The 17212-nt window shown below is 45.0% G+C and overlaps 1 protein-coding gene across 2 annotated transcripts; it reads left to right on the top strand.

Moving 5' to 3' along the window:
- The first annotated feature begins 537 nt into the window (after positions 1-537).
- Positions 538-5284, top strand: BNIP1 (BCL2 interacting protein 1). Of its 2 annotated transcripts, XM_057411977.1 has the most exons (6): positions 538-697; positions 838-930; positions 1121-1212; positions 1667-1768; positions 2462-2580; positions 4635-5284. In XM_057411977.1, exons 1-6 carry the CDS (start codon positions 614-616, stop codon positions 4829-4831), a joined length of 687 nt encoding a protein of 228 aa, XP_057267960.1. In that variant the 5' UTR covers positions 538-613; the 3' UTR covers positions 4832-5284. The 2 variants fall into 2 exon arrangements, with proteins under 2 accessions (XP_057267960.1, XP_057267961.1); XM_057411978.1 differs by lacking the exon at positions 838-930 and having other exon boundaries at positions 565-697.
- Positions 5285-17212: the final 11928 nt, after the last annotated feature.

Genomic DNA, 17212 nt, shown 5'->3' on the forward strand with positions numbered 1-17212 from the left:
GCTCCTTTGGTTGGTCTCCATCTTCAACACCAGCTTGCGTTGTCCAAACCTGGTGTGTCCCAGAGCAGGGTCCGAGGGCAGGAGGGGAGCACAGCACCGGGGAGGGAGATGGGGAAAAGGCAAAGGGGCTGCTGTCGCGTTGCGTTGTCTTCCCGCTCCTCCTCTCCGGGGCACAACCGGAACCTCCTGTTGTTCCCCCAACATGGACACCGGCCACCCCTGGTACTGAGGGTCAGAGACCTTCCCATCCACGCAGAAACCCGGGGCGGTTTGTTGGGTGCAGAACTGTGCAGCCACGCTGCGACCACTGCTTCTCCCAGTGCATTGGGCAGCACTGCTTTGGGGCCTTCCTCTGGCCTTATGAAAGGGCAAAGGGGCCCGCCTTAGCCCCCCTCTGCTAACGAATCGCCTTTCCACGCTTTCAACACAGCGCCTGAATTCAGGGTTTTCCTTCCCCATAACCACAGATAGAACCGGCACCACCGGCAGCGCTACGGTTCCGCCGCCGGCGGGCGACCCCAGCCAAGCCCCGCCACGCCTGTGCGGGGCGGCGCCCGCAGGGGGCGCCCGCGGGCCGGGCGGCAGGGCCGCGGCCTCCCCCTCCGTTCCCAAGATGGCGGCGGGCGCTTGCGTGCCGGTGCGGGTGTGCCACCAGGAGATCGTCAGGTTCGATCTGGAGATCAAGGCGGCCGTGCAGGTACCGCCCCGCGGCGGGTCTCCGCTGCCAGGGCTGCGGGGCGGCCGCCGCCTTGTGCGGGAAGTCTCGGCCGGGCCGAGCCGAGCCGGGCGGGGTGATGCCCGCCGCAAGGCCGCGCTGACCAGGCCGTTGTCTTCCAGGACATCCGGGACTGCCCGGGGCCGCTCAGCGCCCTCACGGAGCTCAATGCCGCCGTGAAAGAGAAGTTCCGCCACCTCCGTGGCCGCATTCAGGTGAGGTGACCGGCCTGCACCGTGCGGCCTGCCGCGGGGCGGCTGGTGTGGGGTGGGAGTCCCGGCCGCGGCTTGTTAGTTTATTGCAGCGATCCGCTGTTAACGCGCTCCCTGGCCGGGATCGCGGTGTGCGGGTTGCCGGTGGCAGCAGTTGTTGATCGGGCTTCCGCGTTTCTGCTTTCCACCAAAGGAGCTGGAACAGATGGCGAAGGAGCAGGATAAGGAGTCAGAGAAACAAGCCTTGCTGCGGGAAGTGGAAAACCATAAGAAACAAATGCTCAGGTGGGTCGGGCAGCTGGTCCCCTGAAAACGGAGATAATCTGCCTTCTGTACAGCAGCGACTTTCGGATCCCTTTTGCGAATGCAGTTGCTGACATGATGCTGTTTTGCCCAAGACCAAGAAAGGATCAGGGATGGAATGCGTAGGACTCCCTTTTCCTTTCCTTTCTCTTGTCCTGACTCCCTAACTGTGGTCTGTCCCTTTGAGCAGGTGAGAATGTAAGTAGGTGGCTTGAGAGTCTGTCATCTGCCAGCTGGCATAGTTGGCTTCCCTTGCTCCATAAACAATACACTTAGGAGCAGAAATGACATGATGGGATATTGTTACTCTGTGGTGTAACATAAAGTCCATGTGCATATCTGGGTGCTCAGTTACAGTGGTAATTGCTTTGTGAAAATTGTTTTCGCTTGCAAAGCGATACCATCATGTTATAACATTGTGCTCTTGTGATTTCAGCAATCAGGCAGCTTGGAGAAAGGCAAATCTAGCATGCAAAATTGCCATTGACAACTCTGAGAAAGATCAACTGCTGCAGGGAAGAGACTCCTTAAGGCAAAGGTATTGGACCATCCCACTGTACGATCTGAGGTTTAAACAGCGTGTGCTGTATTAACTGGTTTTAAATAGAAGTGACATAACAGTTTTAAGTTACTTAATTGTATCTGGAACATAGCTTTTATTTATGAGTACATTTACCTTTGATGGAGATTTAAACTGTTAAGGATTGTGATAACTTCAGGTTTTCTTGGCATTGTCATGTCTAGGTGGAAGAGGGCATAAATTAACCTTCAGAGTTGTTCTGACTATCTTTTATGTTAATTCTAGTCAGGATTATAAACAAGTAATGGATCATTATACAAGCTGTTCTCACATGCAAAAGTGGACGTAATCATATATCATTTTTGTATTGAAAGCAACAAATGGGATACCCAGGATAATAAAGTTTGTATCAGTGTTTCCATACCAGCTCATGAAGGTGCACAGTCATGGAGGAATAAGTGGTGCAGTATGGGCTCCCATGAGATTCTGAGCCCCTAGCCACTGTTTTGGCTTGTGGCCTTAATATTTTGTAATTTGTTTTGATTATTTAGTGAAGATAATCTGAATTTATTACTCAGTAAAAAGTAGTTGTGTCTTTTGTACGCTGGCAGAGATGTGTGGTGCCAAGCTCTGTTCTAGACTCTGTGATAGCAGCGTTTTTCCTGCAGTACCTGGGGGCATAATTCCTGCTTTACTTTTTCACTTTCTCAGGAAGACTACAAAGGAAAGTCTGGCAGAGAGTGCAAGTAACATCACAGAGAGTCTGATGGGCATTAGCAGGATGATGTCACAGCAAGTCCAGCAGAGTGAGGAGACTGTGCAAACCCTCGGTATGGATGTTATTTGGGTGTTTGGGTATGGTTTGGATCATTGAAGCACCTTTCACCAGTCCTGTTAACATGGGTAGGGGCAAACTGACATGGTGTGGAGTATAGTGGAAACCTGCTTTGCTGTAGGAGAATGTACTAAGATGATAATTAAAGGATCATCCAAAAGAGCTCCTCTAACAGTTGGACATAAATGCAACATAATAGTGTACAGTGTGTGGAGCTGTTGGGGATTTCTGTTTTGTGATTATGAAAAGGGGGCAGGATAAGGATCTTCTGTTTTAGTTTCACATTAAAGCAATTGTAAAAGCACTGTGAGCTCACACAGTGCTGAGAGCGTGTTTGGTGTTTCTCAGTGCTACTGTCGTGGCATGCATTTGGTAACAGCAGGGAAAGTAAAAGCGTAGGTACAAGTCCATACACAGAGGAAACTTGGTATGGCTGGAAGACTGTTTTCACCCAGTCTCCAGCTGGGATGACTAAGAGACGAGGAGATCAAGTGACTTGAACCCAAGGTCACTTGCTCTGTCAGCAGTGCATCAGGGACTGTGAAACCAAGATTTCACCCAGTTCTTTGGCTTAGACTCCCAAGACCATAAATCAAGTGACCTGTCAGAACTGGTGATTCATGAAGCACTTGGATGTTGGATCTGTGTTGCCTGGGCCTCTTACTAGCTCGCTTTTGGGCAGGAGAGGGAACAGTTTAAAGATGAGGATAAATAACACAACTTTTTCCCTCCTTGTTTTCTGTCCCTGTCTGAGGATGGCAGCTGGGCACTGGTTGTTCCTGCAAAAGTAGCATGTTTCTTCTCCCATTAAAAAGGCAGTTTGGCAGTCATTTTTTCATCCTGTTTCTGACTGAACAGCACTTGGAGTTCATCAAGGGAAAAACTGCCAAAGGTCATTTACAAACCCCAGCTGCAAATTCTGAATCAGTAGTTAGAATTTCCTTTTCTTATCAAGTCCTTTCCTAGCACACAGTGAATATGCGTGGCTGTGAAGTGGGGAAGCTCTGCTTTGTCATTAATGATGAGAAACAAGTTTTCTATTTTCACTTGGATCAGAATGCTCTTTTAAGATGTAATGGTTTAAAGAACCTTACGGATGTAGTTCTGCTGTGCTTGTTTTTGTGAACCAGGCAACATGCTTGGAGTTTGACTTTTCTTTCATCAATCAGTTCAGCACAGTGATGTACCAGCATTTACAGTTGTACACATTCTGTATGTATGCAATGTGTGGGGTGCATTCCATAGTTGAAGAAAAAGGGAACTCCTGGGCTTTTGCTGTCATTTAATAATTTGAAAGGAGGAAAGCTGAAGAGTTTGGGGTATTTGTTTGTTTTCTCACAGGGAAAGAGAGGTTGAAAGGGGCCAATGTGCCATCTTGCTGTTTTGGCATATTCTCAAATTCTGCCTTTGGTTGAGACCAGTCATCACTTTTCCTCTAGTTAATTTCTTATAAGGGAAAAAAAAAAAAAATTATGTCAAAATAATTATTAAAAACTGTTTACATTGAGCTGAGCAATTAAGGATCTTTGACTGCTGATGCTGCTTTCTCACTGTCAGCAAGCTCATCTGAATCACACTGATTTACTGCTCTGGCAAGGGGGAGCAGTTTGAGTTGTGCAGTTACTATACTCAAATACTGATCTATCCCATTGCTGCTTGAATGGATGCTGACAGTGATGGTGATTTCTCTATTGGTGTCTCTGGCACCAGTGAGCTCTCGGGTAGCACTGATTTTTTTCCCATTAAATATGTGAACTGGATTTTATTTGGAAAGCAAAAACTTGAAAAATTCAGGAACAGGACATAGAGCCTTTAAGCCATTCAGTACTCTGGTTTTGCTTTGCATTTTTCCTTAGCACATCAGGACTACTGAGGTGTGAAAGCTTCTGTAAGAGCAGAGTCTGCATTTGTCTTACCTATAAGTCAGTCTGACCCAGAAGGAGCTCACAGGCGCTTACCTCTATTACCAAATACTGCATCTTTATATCCGTTGTCAGGTATTTTTGAAATACAACCAGCTGATATTTTCTTTTTTCTCCTCAATTTCAGCCAATTCTTCACGAACCATCCTGGAAGCAAATGAAGAATTTAAGTCCATGTCTGGGACAATTCAGCTGGGGCGGAAGCTAATAACCAAGTACAATCGCAGGGAGCTGACAGACAAGCTGCTCATCTTCCTCGCCCTCGCCTTATTCCTGGCCACAGTGCTCTATATTTTGAAGAAAAGACTCTTTCCATTTTTGTAAAATTCCAAAGATAAACTTAATTGTTACAAAAGATCGCAAAGAGATAACAGTAGGGCTTTTGAATTTAAACCAAAAAGGGATATTGCAATAGCTGAAAGAGCGTTAGCGCAAGCGTGACTTTATACTGTCCTCATGGAGCATGTGACCTGTCTAAGAAGAGCTTAAATGAACACGAGTCAGGAAGAAGGAGGTAGATCAAGGTGTGGAAAGAAGAAACACCAATTTGCCTGTTAGTCTGAGGAACCAGATGAACACTTGAGGAACTAGGTACTCAAAGGTGCCAGTCTTAACTTTTAACCTCTCTTCATTTTGCCTTGAAATTAACTTTGGTCCTTGGCTTGGACTTGAAGCTCCTTTGACATCTGTGTGTAAGGTGCTGAGAGTAAGAGGAAAGATGGAAGAGAGAAACTTGCATACATTCCATTAATAAACTATTTATTGTATCCACGTGAACTGACTTCTGTTTAAAACCAAAGTCCAATGGAGTGAAAGAGCCTGAATAATTCCTAGTATAAAAATTCTGCTTAATACTTAACAGCAATGGTTGATTATGAATTATGTTTCCTGGGAGTGTGGCAAACGCAGTCTGGTTCTGTTCCTTTGGCCTTGGGAGGGCTCTGCACAAAGCAAAAACAGGAGCTGTACTTGTAACTATTAATTCATGCAACCTATTTGAGAATTACATTGCCCATCTGCTGAAATCCAAAGCCTTTTTTCTCCTTTTCTTCCTAAAATTCTACTTAATACTCTGTATTTGCAAAATACTGCCAAGTTGTGCAGTGGAAAGTTTTTGTTACTAATATAGTTGGTTGATCTTTTCTCAGTAAAATCTTCTACAGTGATTACCTTCCCTCTCTCTTACGCTTTAGTAATGGCAACTGATTTAATATCATAAATACCAAGCTGCCATACTCCATGTAGTGCCTTGAAGTACCAAAACCTGCACTGCAGTGTTCTTAAAACTGATGTCATCTTTTCTGGAAATTGTTTCAGTATTTCTCAGAGCTGACTGGTGAAGTTGACATTGTGTTTAGGAAATTCTCACACAATGCTTAAATACTCCCTTAATTTAGTAGTTAGAAATAAACTTTTTTAAAAGGCAGGGCTATAGGTACCCAAAGAAATACATCATCAACAAATTGCAGTATAGGAGTTTGTGACAATTGAGACTAGGTTACCCCTGTAGTTCTCAATAGAGTGTTCAGAGAGGTCAATCAGTTTGTCACTGTAATAATACTAAGTTGCTAGATCTTGTCAGTGATCATGATTTAACCTTTTGCTGGCAGCTGCTGCAACCTTGGTTAAATACTGATGCGCTGGTATGTTGTAGTAATCCAAACAGGAGCACAGAGCAGTTGAAGTGGTGATTGTGTGGCTATGTGCACCAACAAGAGAAGCTGGAATTTGTAATGGAGTTTGGAATCTAAGGCTTTGCATGAAGAGTTGATACCTGAGCCTCTTCTTGGGGCAGTAACACAGGGTCTGGAAACCTCTGCACTAGGGTTGGTGCATCCCACAGAGGGCACCACTGCATGGGATTCAGGAGCCTAGGAGCCTTTTCTTGCCCTGGAAGTCATGTAATATGCAGACAGAATGGATGTGGCTTTTTCTGATCATTTATTCATCGTAGTTCAGTGCAGCCTTCCTGCAGCCTTTCATGGGACGCAGAATTACCTATAGATTGAAATAAACTTGACAGTGTGCAGATTATCTTTTGAATAAGGGAGGAATTAGCTCAAAAAACATACATTGCACAAAGTCAACACATGTGCTTTCTAATAATGGTAAAAGCCTTGCTTTGGAGGAAGTCTGATGAGCAGACTGCTAACCAAGGAGAGCATCATGTAGTCTGCAGGTCTGGGCTACAGTGGAGCAAGTTTCATTCAGCTCAGTGATATGGACCATTGCATTTCACACTTATCATCTCTAGCATCAAGTTCCTGCCCTTGCTGGAGCCCACTTGCCCCTGTGCCCCTCTGCAGAGATGGGTACAAACATACAGAGGGTGATAAAAGTGTGTCCACCTGTCCTCCCGTCTGGGGAAATACAGTTTAAACACAGTATTTAAGACAGAAGGTCATTGAGATTATAAATATATTTCTAATGAATTGCTGCTCAGCAGTTCCCATTTTCCGTCTCAGCAGTGCAGTGCTGTTTTATGCAACTCCAGAGACATCAGTAAGGTTCCCTTTTCAGGATTTTTTCCCTCATTGCAGGTGGTTGGAACTAGATGATCTTACGGTCTTTTCCAACCACAACCATTCTATGATTCTAAGACTCCTTACTGCTCCTAGGTCAGATACAGCAGCACCGCTTTAGCTTTTTCAGCCAGCTCGAAAACAGTCTCATCTTTGTGAAACACTGTCTCTGCAGGTGGTCAGGCACTGGCTGCCTCAGTGTTTCCTCCCTCGTGTGGATGCAATGTAAAAATAGGTTGTTGCTAATCTCTGAGATACCGGGACGCTCAGCAGCAATGCAGCACGACTGTCTGCAGGAAGTTACACTGGGTTTATCTCTGCAACGTGCTCCCCTCAGAACAGATCAACCTTAAAAAAGCAGCAGCAGCATTCTCACAGCACTCAGAATTCCAGTAAAGTTTGTTTCGAAGGGATGATATTTTTGGGTGGGGATTGTAATGTGGGAAAATCAAAGGTCTGTTGTTGAATGTCTTGGGTTCTGCTCTGCTCTCCTCTTGTTACTGAAATCGTAGCTTTCAGACCTTGACCTGCTGGAACACTGAGGGCAAACAACTTCTGAGGACCCTCCTTGTGGCATTTGCTTTGTGTTGTATCCGGATTTCATTAAACAAATAATCTAGTCCTTTTGCAAACACCTGCTCTGTCTAAACTGTCAATTTACAGTCCTTAGAGACAGGGGAAATAAGTGAAAAAAGATCAAGGACAACTGGACAATTTGGGAGAGGGGAAGAGTTGAAATAATCCGTGTTGATCTGCAGCACTTGGTACTTGACCCATTTCCTTCCATCAGCAGCCACAAAGTATCCAGGCTCCTGATGGGCCACAGAATGGAAAGAAATAATTGGCAGAGACAAGAAGATAAATGTTATTTCCTCTTTGTGGTGGGAGGGGTGATTTGGTGAATCCCCAATGTGTGGGGCCAAGCACCCCAAGTGGTATCTCAACAGACACCCTGGCCTGATGGTTGGGTGCTGGAGCAGAGCCAGAGCTGGTGGTAGGTGCCTTGGGTTCCTCCCAAAGCACAGTGGGATGCCTCAATCAGCCCATATAGCTCAAAGCTGGGGGTGGTTGGGTTGGTGTGCTCACAGGGCATCCCTGCAGGCTGCAGTATGGTGTCTGGCTTGCTCCTCGCCTTGTTCCTGGCTTCAAGGTAGGACTGTAGATCTGATTTTTTGCATAAGTGAGTGGGAGCAGTACCATGGGAAGAGGAGGTGCTTGTGTCTGGGTTTTGTTGTCTGATATTTGCAGTGTTTGTTCATGGAAAGTTAGGCTTGTGCAGTTCTTTTGTGTCTACAGGGGGGCTTTGCTGCCTTTGGGGCAGCACACTGGTCTCTGGCCAACTCTGATGATGAAGATAGGGTTTGAATCACCCAGGTTGGTGTGTTTTAAGGTCTTGCTTTGCTGTATGCCTGAGGTTGTGTTGTGAAGGGTAAAAACTGGCATCACACTTGTTTATTTGGAAGGGGATAATATTTTCTTAGGTGTTTTACTCTTCAGCTTTGCCCTGACAAGTGTCTCAGACCTATCAAGGATGGTGAGAAAAAGATGGCCTCTGCTCCCTCTGCCCTTTTGGGCTCAGGCATGACTTGGGGCTAAGAGTTGGAGTCCTCCTGAGAACAGGAGCTCCATGACTGCAGAATGTATATGAGGAGCTTCAGAGGAAGAAAGAGGGCTCTGCAGAAGTGTTTACGGCTGTGCGGGAGGGTTCGTGTGCAAGCAAAAGCAAACAGGTATTGGATGTGGTCACTGCAAGCTGATGGTGGGATTCACTGTAACAGAACAGTTGTAGTGAAAATTGTTTTCCTTCAAAGAGTAATGCTCCTTCAAAATGAGGAGCAAGGAGCTGCTGTGAGTTTAAAAATGGCCTGAAATCTTGCTGTGGAGTTCAGGGTCTGAGACAAGCAGCTGGGAGCAATCAAGCAGCTGTGGGTTAATGAACTCCTGCTCATCAGCTGGGTGGTGGTGAATTGTCCTCCAGCAAAGGGGGCTGAGGCCATTTAAAGGACTATGGGTGTTTTGCTGTGCAGCTGGAGCCACTTGGGGGTGAGGATGGGGCAGTTCTGATGCCTCAGCACATTTAAAGGTTTAGAGCTTGCTGGTTTGTGAGAGTCTGCATCAGCTCCTGCCTATGGAGTCCAACCACTGAGATTGGTTTGCTGTTTCTGAACACCTATGGAAAGGGGAAAATGATGGGGAGTTGACCCCCGTGTGTCAGGAGCCAAACAGCATTGTTGGATATTTAGCTGTGTTGCCAGTGTGTGGTTAGCAGGCTGTGGATGTGGAAGTGATCTTGGTCTCCATTCCAACACGGCTACAATGGAAAGGCCAAGGAGCGGGCACCTGCCAGGTATCCGTGTTGCCATAGCTGGTGTTATGGATATCTCCCCAGTACGTCCCTGAAGGTCAATTCCTAAGCATCTAGTTACATGTGTGTTTTCAAGGAAAGTTGCCTTTTTTGTTTGTAGTGAAACTTGAATCTGAGGGAAAGAATTTGAAATAGTTCTAATGTGTGACTGTGCTGAAAAGACTGATTTGACTTAATTGTGTTGTTATCAATTATAGCATCAGCAAATACAGGAATAATGCAAGATAACTCTGTGGGAAAATAAATGAGTAATATTGTTGATTTTATTTTTTTTAATTATTTTTTTCCCTCCTTTCCAAGAATTGAGGGGAAATCGAGTCTGTATTTGAGGTCCTGCTTTGGAAATGCTTTCCACATAACTGGCTTTACCAAAATGGAAGGGTGAATTCATAGCTTGGACGCTTCTAAAAATGTCTCTGCCAAATGTGCATGGCTGCTATCACATGCCAAGTGGTCCAGAGCAAGTCAGGCTGGAATCTTTGGGGGCTGAGAATATCCAGGGGGCATGTGCATGCTTGTCTGCAAATATGTGGGGCTCTTCTTTGGAAGGGGGGACAGAAATCAGCTTACCATGGCTTCACCTCCCTGTTTGTAATGGTGTGATTCCACCAGAAGAGAAATCTTAAGCGAGTGGTTTAGCAAGATATGTGGTGTCTTTGTGAATGCTTATTGATGCAAAGTGCACCAAGCCCTTCATGTGATTAGTGTCTGAGTGCTTGCTCTGTTCCTGTCCCTTAAAGGTGAGATAAGTGCTCTCCAAACAGGCAGCAGGCCCTGTGTACCCCAACCAAGAGCACTCAATGCTGCCAAGAGCAGGTTGGCAGCTGCAGTATGGGTCAGTCCTGATGCTCTGCAACATAAATGCCAAGTGTTCCCCAATTAGTTTTCTCTAATTGCTAGAAGATTGGTGCAGTTCTTTCTCGAAGGGAAGTTGGTGAGGAGGAACCTTGCTTCCCAACTCAGCCCTTTCAACAGGGCTGGAAGCTTTCTCTGATGCTGTTCAGTTTCCCTGGTTATCCATGTTTCTCAAAGTCACAAGCCAGTTGAGGTTGGCAGGAACCTCTGGAGGTCTGAAGGTTTAAGCTCTCTCAGGCTTATTTGTACTTTTAAATCTTGTACTTTTACATTGGTCAAGAAATTATCTTAACCTAAAAGAGGTGGAAAGAGCTTATACTTGTGCTTTAAATGTTAGTACAAAATTTGGTTCTCTCTTCTAACGCAGCAGTTGATATTGCTGAATATTTCTCAGTCATGTACATCTTAAGGTACACTTATTAGGGAATAATGGGATCAGTTGATGGTGATGTAATCTTTCCAACATTTGATGGCTTCCAGATTTGTCATGTCTATAAAGGAATAAGAAGGTTAATAGAACCTAAAATGCTCACAGGTGAAGTCAGACTTCTCGCCTTTCTCTGCTGTGTATTGCATTGCTCAGAGCTTGGTAGGAAAATAACTAAAATGCCAGTGCTTTCTAGAAACAAATCTCACATCACGTCATTTAAATTCATATTATGCTTCTTGCACAACTAGCTCCTGCACCTCCTGGAGCAGTATCATCTTTGTCTTTCCCGTTGCCCAGTGTGCTGTGAGTGTCCATGCTCACAATGAATAAACACTTCCCAAGCAGCTGGTCAAGCAGGGATAACCCATTCCTGAAAACTAATGCTCTGGTTGCAGGCTGTGCTGGGATCTTTGTCTTGTGGATTAATTGCAACTGTGAGCCACCAGTTATTACTCCATCTGCTATCTCTGCATCTGTCCCATTGCACTGTTGGGTTTTCAGGTATATAAAATACATCGAGGGCTCTTGTGTGATCCTGACACTATCTAAAGCTGTTTGGGGACTGGCTTAATGCAGGTGTCTGTCCCTGCAGATGATTGTGGACTTGTTCAGGCTGCGGCTGTTACACTGAATAATAAATAATAATAAACTGAACTTCATTGTCTGCTTGCTTGTATAAATGGAACAAACAGGATCTGGGCTGCTCTAGCAACAGGGCAAATGATGAGCTTACACTTCAGTTTGCTCACAGGAACATGTGATGGAAGAGTCTGTGACAGTTTGTTTGGGTGATGTCTTAACAGAGGTGCTCTGGATGTGACTGTGCACTGTAGATGTGTCTTGAAGACGTGATCCTCTTCCATAGGAAAAGAGAGCAACAGTCTGAGGAAGGAACGGGGAATCTTTATTGACTTAACTGCATTTAGGCCCTGGCCCTTCATGAGGGTCACATGGAGGACTCCAGGTTAGCAGATACACAGCCTGTATCTGTGGTTAATACTGAAGTCCTCTACTGCCTGTAATTATTCACGCTTCTGCAAAGCCCCTGGAAGAGGATACCTGGGGTCTGTGTGTCTCCATGTAGATGTGCTTGGTGAAGGGCAGCAAAGCCAGCACTGCTTTTCCAGGCTAACATCCCTCCTCTGTGCTATGGGCCGGGGCTGCCAGTCCACCTGTGTGAGCAACTCCCAGCTCCTGGCACTGTGTGATGATGAAAAGTATCAAATTCTGCTTGAGCAAATACATGGTCTTCGCAGTAGCAAACAAACAGGTTTAATGTGAACTTATGGAATGAATCATTAAGAAATCAGCTTTCTATTTACCTCTGGTTTGGGGTTTGCTTTTAATGTCACGATTTTAAGCCTATCGTGCAAGTGTTGAGTGCCTGAATTGGAACCTTGGAGTGTTTGCAAGTGCCGGTTCCTCTTTGCCTAGCTACACCCTCACCTAATGGCTATTCCCACTTACTCTGTGAGCAGGAAGGGCCCAGCCTGGACTTCCTGGGCTTGTGTGGTGCTGAGGTTCCAGCATGGACCTTGGGTACTACTGTAACACAAAAGCTGCAGTAATCGCGCCTGTGTGTCTACCCCAAAGTGATGTCTTGGGTACTAAAATGCTGGGTGAATTGTGAGGCTCCTGCAGCCAAGCAAAACCATTAGGAATAATTTGATGGGAACTGAGGAGCAAATCTGGTGAGGGTTTTCTCGCTGGGGTGCTGCGACATCCACTGCAGCCTCCCCTTTCCACTTGGGCTTCCTTTTATTTTTAACCTCGCAATGTGAGGCCGATCAGATGCTATCGCTCCTGACCTTTGTCTGTGCTGCACCATCAGAGCTGACTCGCATATCCCACTTATCTGCTGCTTTTAGAGGCTGCCAGGCAGGGTCGTGGGCTGTGCTGCAGCGCTGCCGAGCGCTTTGCCCCGCGGTTGGTGTCGGTGGCTGCATGAAAGGAAAATGCCACTCGGCTGCTCTGAGCCTGGCCTGGTGATAATGCTGCGTGCGTCCCTCTGGTCCCGCGATAAGCGCCCAAAGGGCAGGCAGGGAGAACGTCTCCATGGGGATCAGCGCACACCAGGCCCTATAGATAGAACCACATATATATAGAACAACATGAAAGCTTTTTGCTTTCTTCTTTTCAACAGCATGATGGCTAAGTATCACATCCATGGATGCTTTTGGACCTGACCTCTCCAGGGGTCTGGTTTTGTACCCACAAGTTCTTCGGTTTGCATCATCCCAATGGGAATGGAGATTTGAAACTGAAACCCCCATGGGCTGCAAAGCACAATTTCCTAGTCCTGATAAATGCACAAAGGCCAGGAGGGGTGGATCGGGTTCCCTTTATCTTCAGAAAGGACAGCAGGACAAGATTTTTCTGTTTGGGTTATTGGCTTTTCCATAGGTGTCACCCAACTACCAAAGAGTTATTGCTGCTGATGATGAGAGATAACTCTGTCAGTGGCATCTAGGTGCTGACATTATGGCTAGCTAGTCAGAAATGAAGATAAGATTTTTCTATATTAAGTCTATTGATCCATTTGGCCTCCTGTCCTGTGTCTGATAATAGCAAATACTTGATGTTTCCAAGAGCAGAGAGCAGTCCCCTGTTCTGTATATTGTTACATATTGTGTGTAGATATATAAAAATGATCTATTATATGTGTATCAATGCTGCATATTTTGGATTAAACAATGACAAATTCCTTTCCGAGACATGTTCTTAAAAGCATGCTGCTTTTGCTGCTTTTCATTTGGACATAAAATTGCAAATGTTGCTAAGGATCATTATGTTATTCCCATTTGTTTAAATGTCAGAGATGATATTTGAAGATAGCTGAAGCAAAAATGCAAGTAGCTCAATGCCAGTGACCCCTGGCTTTCACTGACTTGCTTGTGCCAGTAATCTTTCTGCTCATTCAAAACTAAACAGCCAAAAAAGGGGGGGGGGGGGGGAACATGGGACCCACAATTCTCTTTATCTTCAGATTTGTTTAAAATTGTCTTGTCTTTGCCCCAGTATCTTGGGTAATTGCAGACTTTGACCCAAACTTAGTTCCTGAGTTACGGTAAAAAACTTTGTAGACAATAGGGTAATAGTCATGCTAAAGGACAGCAAGGGGGAATTTACATCCTCATTACTGCAAGTTAATTAAGTTCTATGAAGATGTGGGTGAATGTTTAGGTTTGCAGATTTCAACAAGAGCTTCTGGTTTTATCACCTTGTCAAAAAGCCATTACATGAGTCTGTTAGAGGATTCCAGGAAAGATAGCGAGCTCTGGGAGAGAAACTGCCAGTTAGGAAAGGCTTCACGCCTGGAACAACAGGCAGTAAATAAGGAATATTCCTCTCCAAAAGAAAAAGCTGTTATGTTCAGTACTAAAATCGAGGTGAAGACCTTGCCTCTGCCTCTGCAAGAGGCGAGTAGCAGCAAAGCTATTTTTGTGGATTAAAGCCAAAAGGTATTAGCAATCCTTTCTGTACTCGCGCACAGTGCCCTCAGGCACTGGATTTAGTGCCGGTGTAATACTAACCACACGTGTATTGTTAATTAACATATCTGAATCTCATTCCTGTGAGCTACCTTGTCTGTGACCCTGTGTGGGAGAAAAAGCTCTCCTGGGTGAGTGGAGCTGCAGGGTCCCTCGTGGGTCCAGGCACAGCACAGAGGTGCTGCAGCTTCTCTAGGAAAGTGGTCGTCAGCCCCAGACGCTGCTGGTGACAAATGACATTTTCTTTGCCTTTGTACACTGGGGTGCAAGAAGTGACGTTAACATTCAAGATCAATTATTTTTAACTGGAGAATGATAGCCCTGCAGCTACATTATCTGGAGGCTTAATTCACATCAGTTAAAGCTTTTCAAAGGCTTATTAAAATTCCTTAAGTGTGTCCAACTTATCAGCAGTTGAGTGTCAATGGCATTATACAAATGTTGCTATTGGAAATAACTGTTAAGTATTGTTTGACTATATTATTCTCATATATATATATTGTGCCTGTGACTATTAATACTACTTAGTACTTACATGACTCCTTTCATCTGGTGATCATAGGGCATTGCCCAGGGAAGCAAGTACCGTTCTCCTCTTTCTAAATATGGGAAAACCATCATGGCCTGCAGCTGCGTCTCGTACTTGGGTTTAACATCTTCCACTGAATCCTGCCAGGCTTGTCTCAGTTTGCTCTGTCAGTTTTTAACAGGACTTCATTTATTTGTGCTGCCGTGGCACCTAAACCTGGCACGCAGGCAGTGCTATTTTCTGTGTGGGCATACACAGGATAATAGCACTGCTCCTTTGCCAAGGTACTTGGAAAATGAAGTGCTATAGATCTGTATCAGTATATAGATCAATATAGGCTGTCAGATGCACAGTGGGGAGGAGGTGATACTGAGCAGTGCAGAACAGTTTTGCAGCCGCTGTCATTGTTACAGAGCAAAGGAAAGTCTGAGAAGAGCATGGAAGGGTTTTTGGAGGGGAGGAGGTTTTGTTGCTCGTTCTGATGAGTGTCCTCATGCTGGCATGAAATCTGGGAAAATCTAATCACAGTCTGGCATTAACATCCTCGGGTGCTGTGGGAGAGGATGAAAAGGGGAGGAACAGTCTATGATGGGTCACGAATGCCGCTAGTTCCACGCTCTTGTGCTAATCCTTGGCAACGGTGAAGGGGGAAAGATCTTAATTGTTGAATAAAGGTGCCGCCTGTCCTGGCATCCAATGCAGCTGCGGGAGGTTGGGATGGGGTTGTTGATGTGCATGTGTGGATGAATATCCAGTGAGAAAAGCTCAGAATTAGCTTGCTAGTGTTCTTGCTTACTTTTTGGCTTCCTTTTTTTTTTCCTTCTGCTGTGTTAATATATAGTCCTACCCATCTCGGGCAGTGATGAAGGTTTAGATTTTATATGCACTTGTATGGTTTCACGGAGGCTCTGTATGGAGAATGCACTTTGACAAACTGATCATTTATTCCAGAAACCACTAGGTAGCACTGTGAAATAAAGTTCTACCGAGTCCTGCACCACTTCACCCCTTCCCTGCCCAGCCGGCCCCAGCACAGCAAAGTCAGTGCAAATTCCAGAATGTTTGGGCTCAATACGGGTAAATGTAGCAAGGGTGGGTTTAAAACCTTCTCCAATATTGGGCCCACAGTCACTCATGGGCGAAACCAGCCATGCTACAAGCATCACTATATCTGTTCCTAGATGTTTTGGGCACTATTCAGCAAAATACTCCCGCATGTCCCTACCCAAGGTGTGCAAGTTGCCTGCAAGTGCCTATGGAGCAGACCTGGGGCTTGCACAGATGAAAGCCCCACTTGGAAGCACAAATACATGTTATGTTTTATTCTGCTTATAAATGAGTGTTAGCACTGAAACTGCCACACAGATGCTGCAGACGTTTCTAAAATTAATCTTTGTGCTTTGATGGCGACAGCTGTGTGCGATGGCCAAGATGTACTGGGCTGTACTCTGATTTATTGCACATTATTCTCATAATAAGCATTTTTCTCTCATAAAAATTCTCTGTATTGGAATGTGATTCTCTTTTTTTTTATAGACAAATTATGAAGAGTAATATTAATTTACAGTTCGATAGTTATTTTCAATTAAATTCTGGGTTTCTTCTATCTCAATGGGATTTATTGATTCCCATGAGATCCATTATATTTCTAACTTTCACTGGAATATACCACAAAGGAAAATGTGTTGTCTTGATTTAATATGTTAAGAGTTATTCTTCCAAATCATGTAAAAATTGGGGGTTTATTTATTAACTTGTTTTTATTAAAATTACTTTATCTAGATCAGAGAAGTGCTTTGGATTATGGATCTCAAAGCGACTACCAAATAAAATTGGCAAGTCACCTATTTTAACTGTTGAGCTTCCACAAGTTAGTAAGTTTCTGCGTTTTGTTGAAGTCGTCTCCATATAGTCCACTGTGTAATAGCTTAACTGAAGGGCAGCTCATGCACATTTATATTTAAATACCCAGCCACAAACTGGAACGTGTGTGACTGCCGCAGCACCGTATCACTGCTTTTTAAAATTAGACCTTGCTCTGGCTGCCACAGGGAGAGGAGACATGATAAAGGGATTGAGCATCGTGCTCTGCCGTAACTGCTGGGCTCAGACGCTCAAGTTATGGAAAGCCTGAGCTGCCACTGGAGAGGTCCATGGGGTCCCTGGCTACAGAGCTCACGGCATGGACACTGGTCTTGTCAAATGCTTTGGAGAACTTCATCATCAGCGTTAGCTCAAGAGCTGGGAATTAGGGCGAGAAGATTCGTTTTACATACCTGGCTGTACCTAATGTAATGGCTTTTCTATCTGCAGAATCGGGCAATTGGACTAGATGATCATTGGAGGTCATCCATTCTTCCAACTGAACTGTTCTATTCTAAAGTAACTGTGCTCACTGAAGTGTTTTTGAGTTAGGTATAATTCACATCTGCCAGGGAAAGGCATGGGAAGTGCTGACCATAAAGGGCAAAGTGTTTGTCTCCTCTCCTGCAAGTCAAAGATGCCCTGATTGA

This window comes from Pezoporus wallicus, unplaced genomic scaffold (genome assembly GCF_028554395.1).
Source record: "Pezoporus wallicus isolate ANWC-B61680 ecotype Strahan unplaced genomic scaffold, APGP_CSIRO_Pwel_v1 contig_6354, whole genome shotgun sequence".
Lineage (NCBI taxonomy): Eukaryota > Metazoa > Chordata > Aves > Psittaciformes > Psittacidae > Pezoporus > Pezoporus wallicus.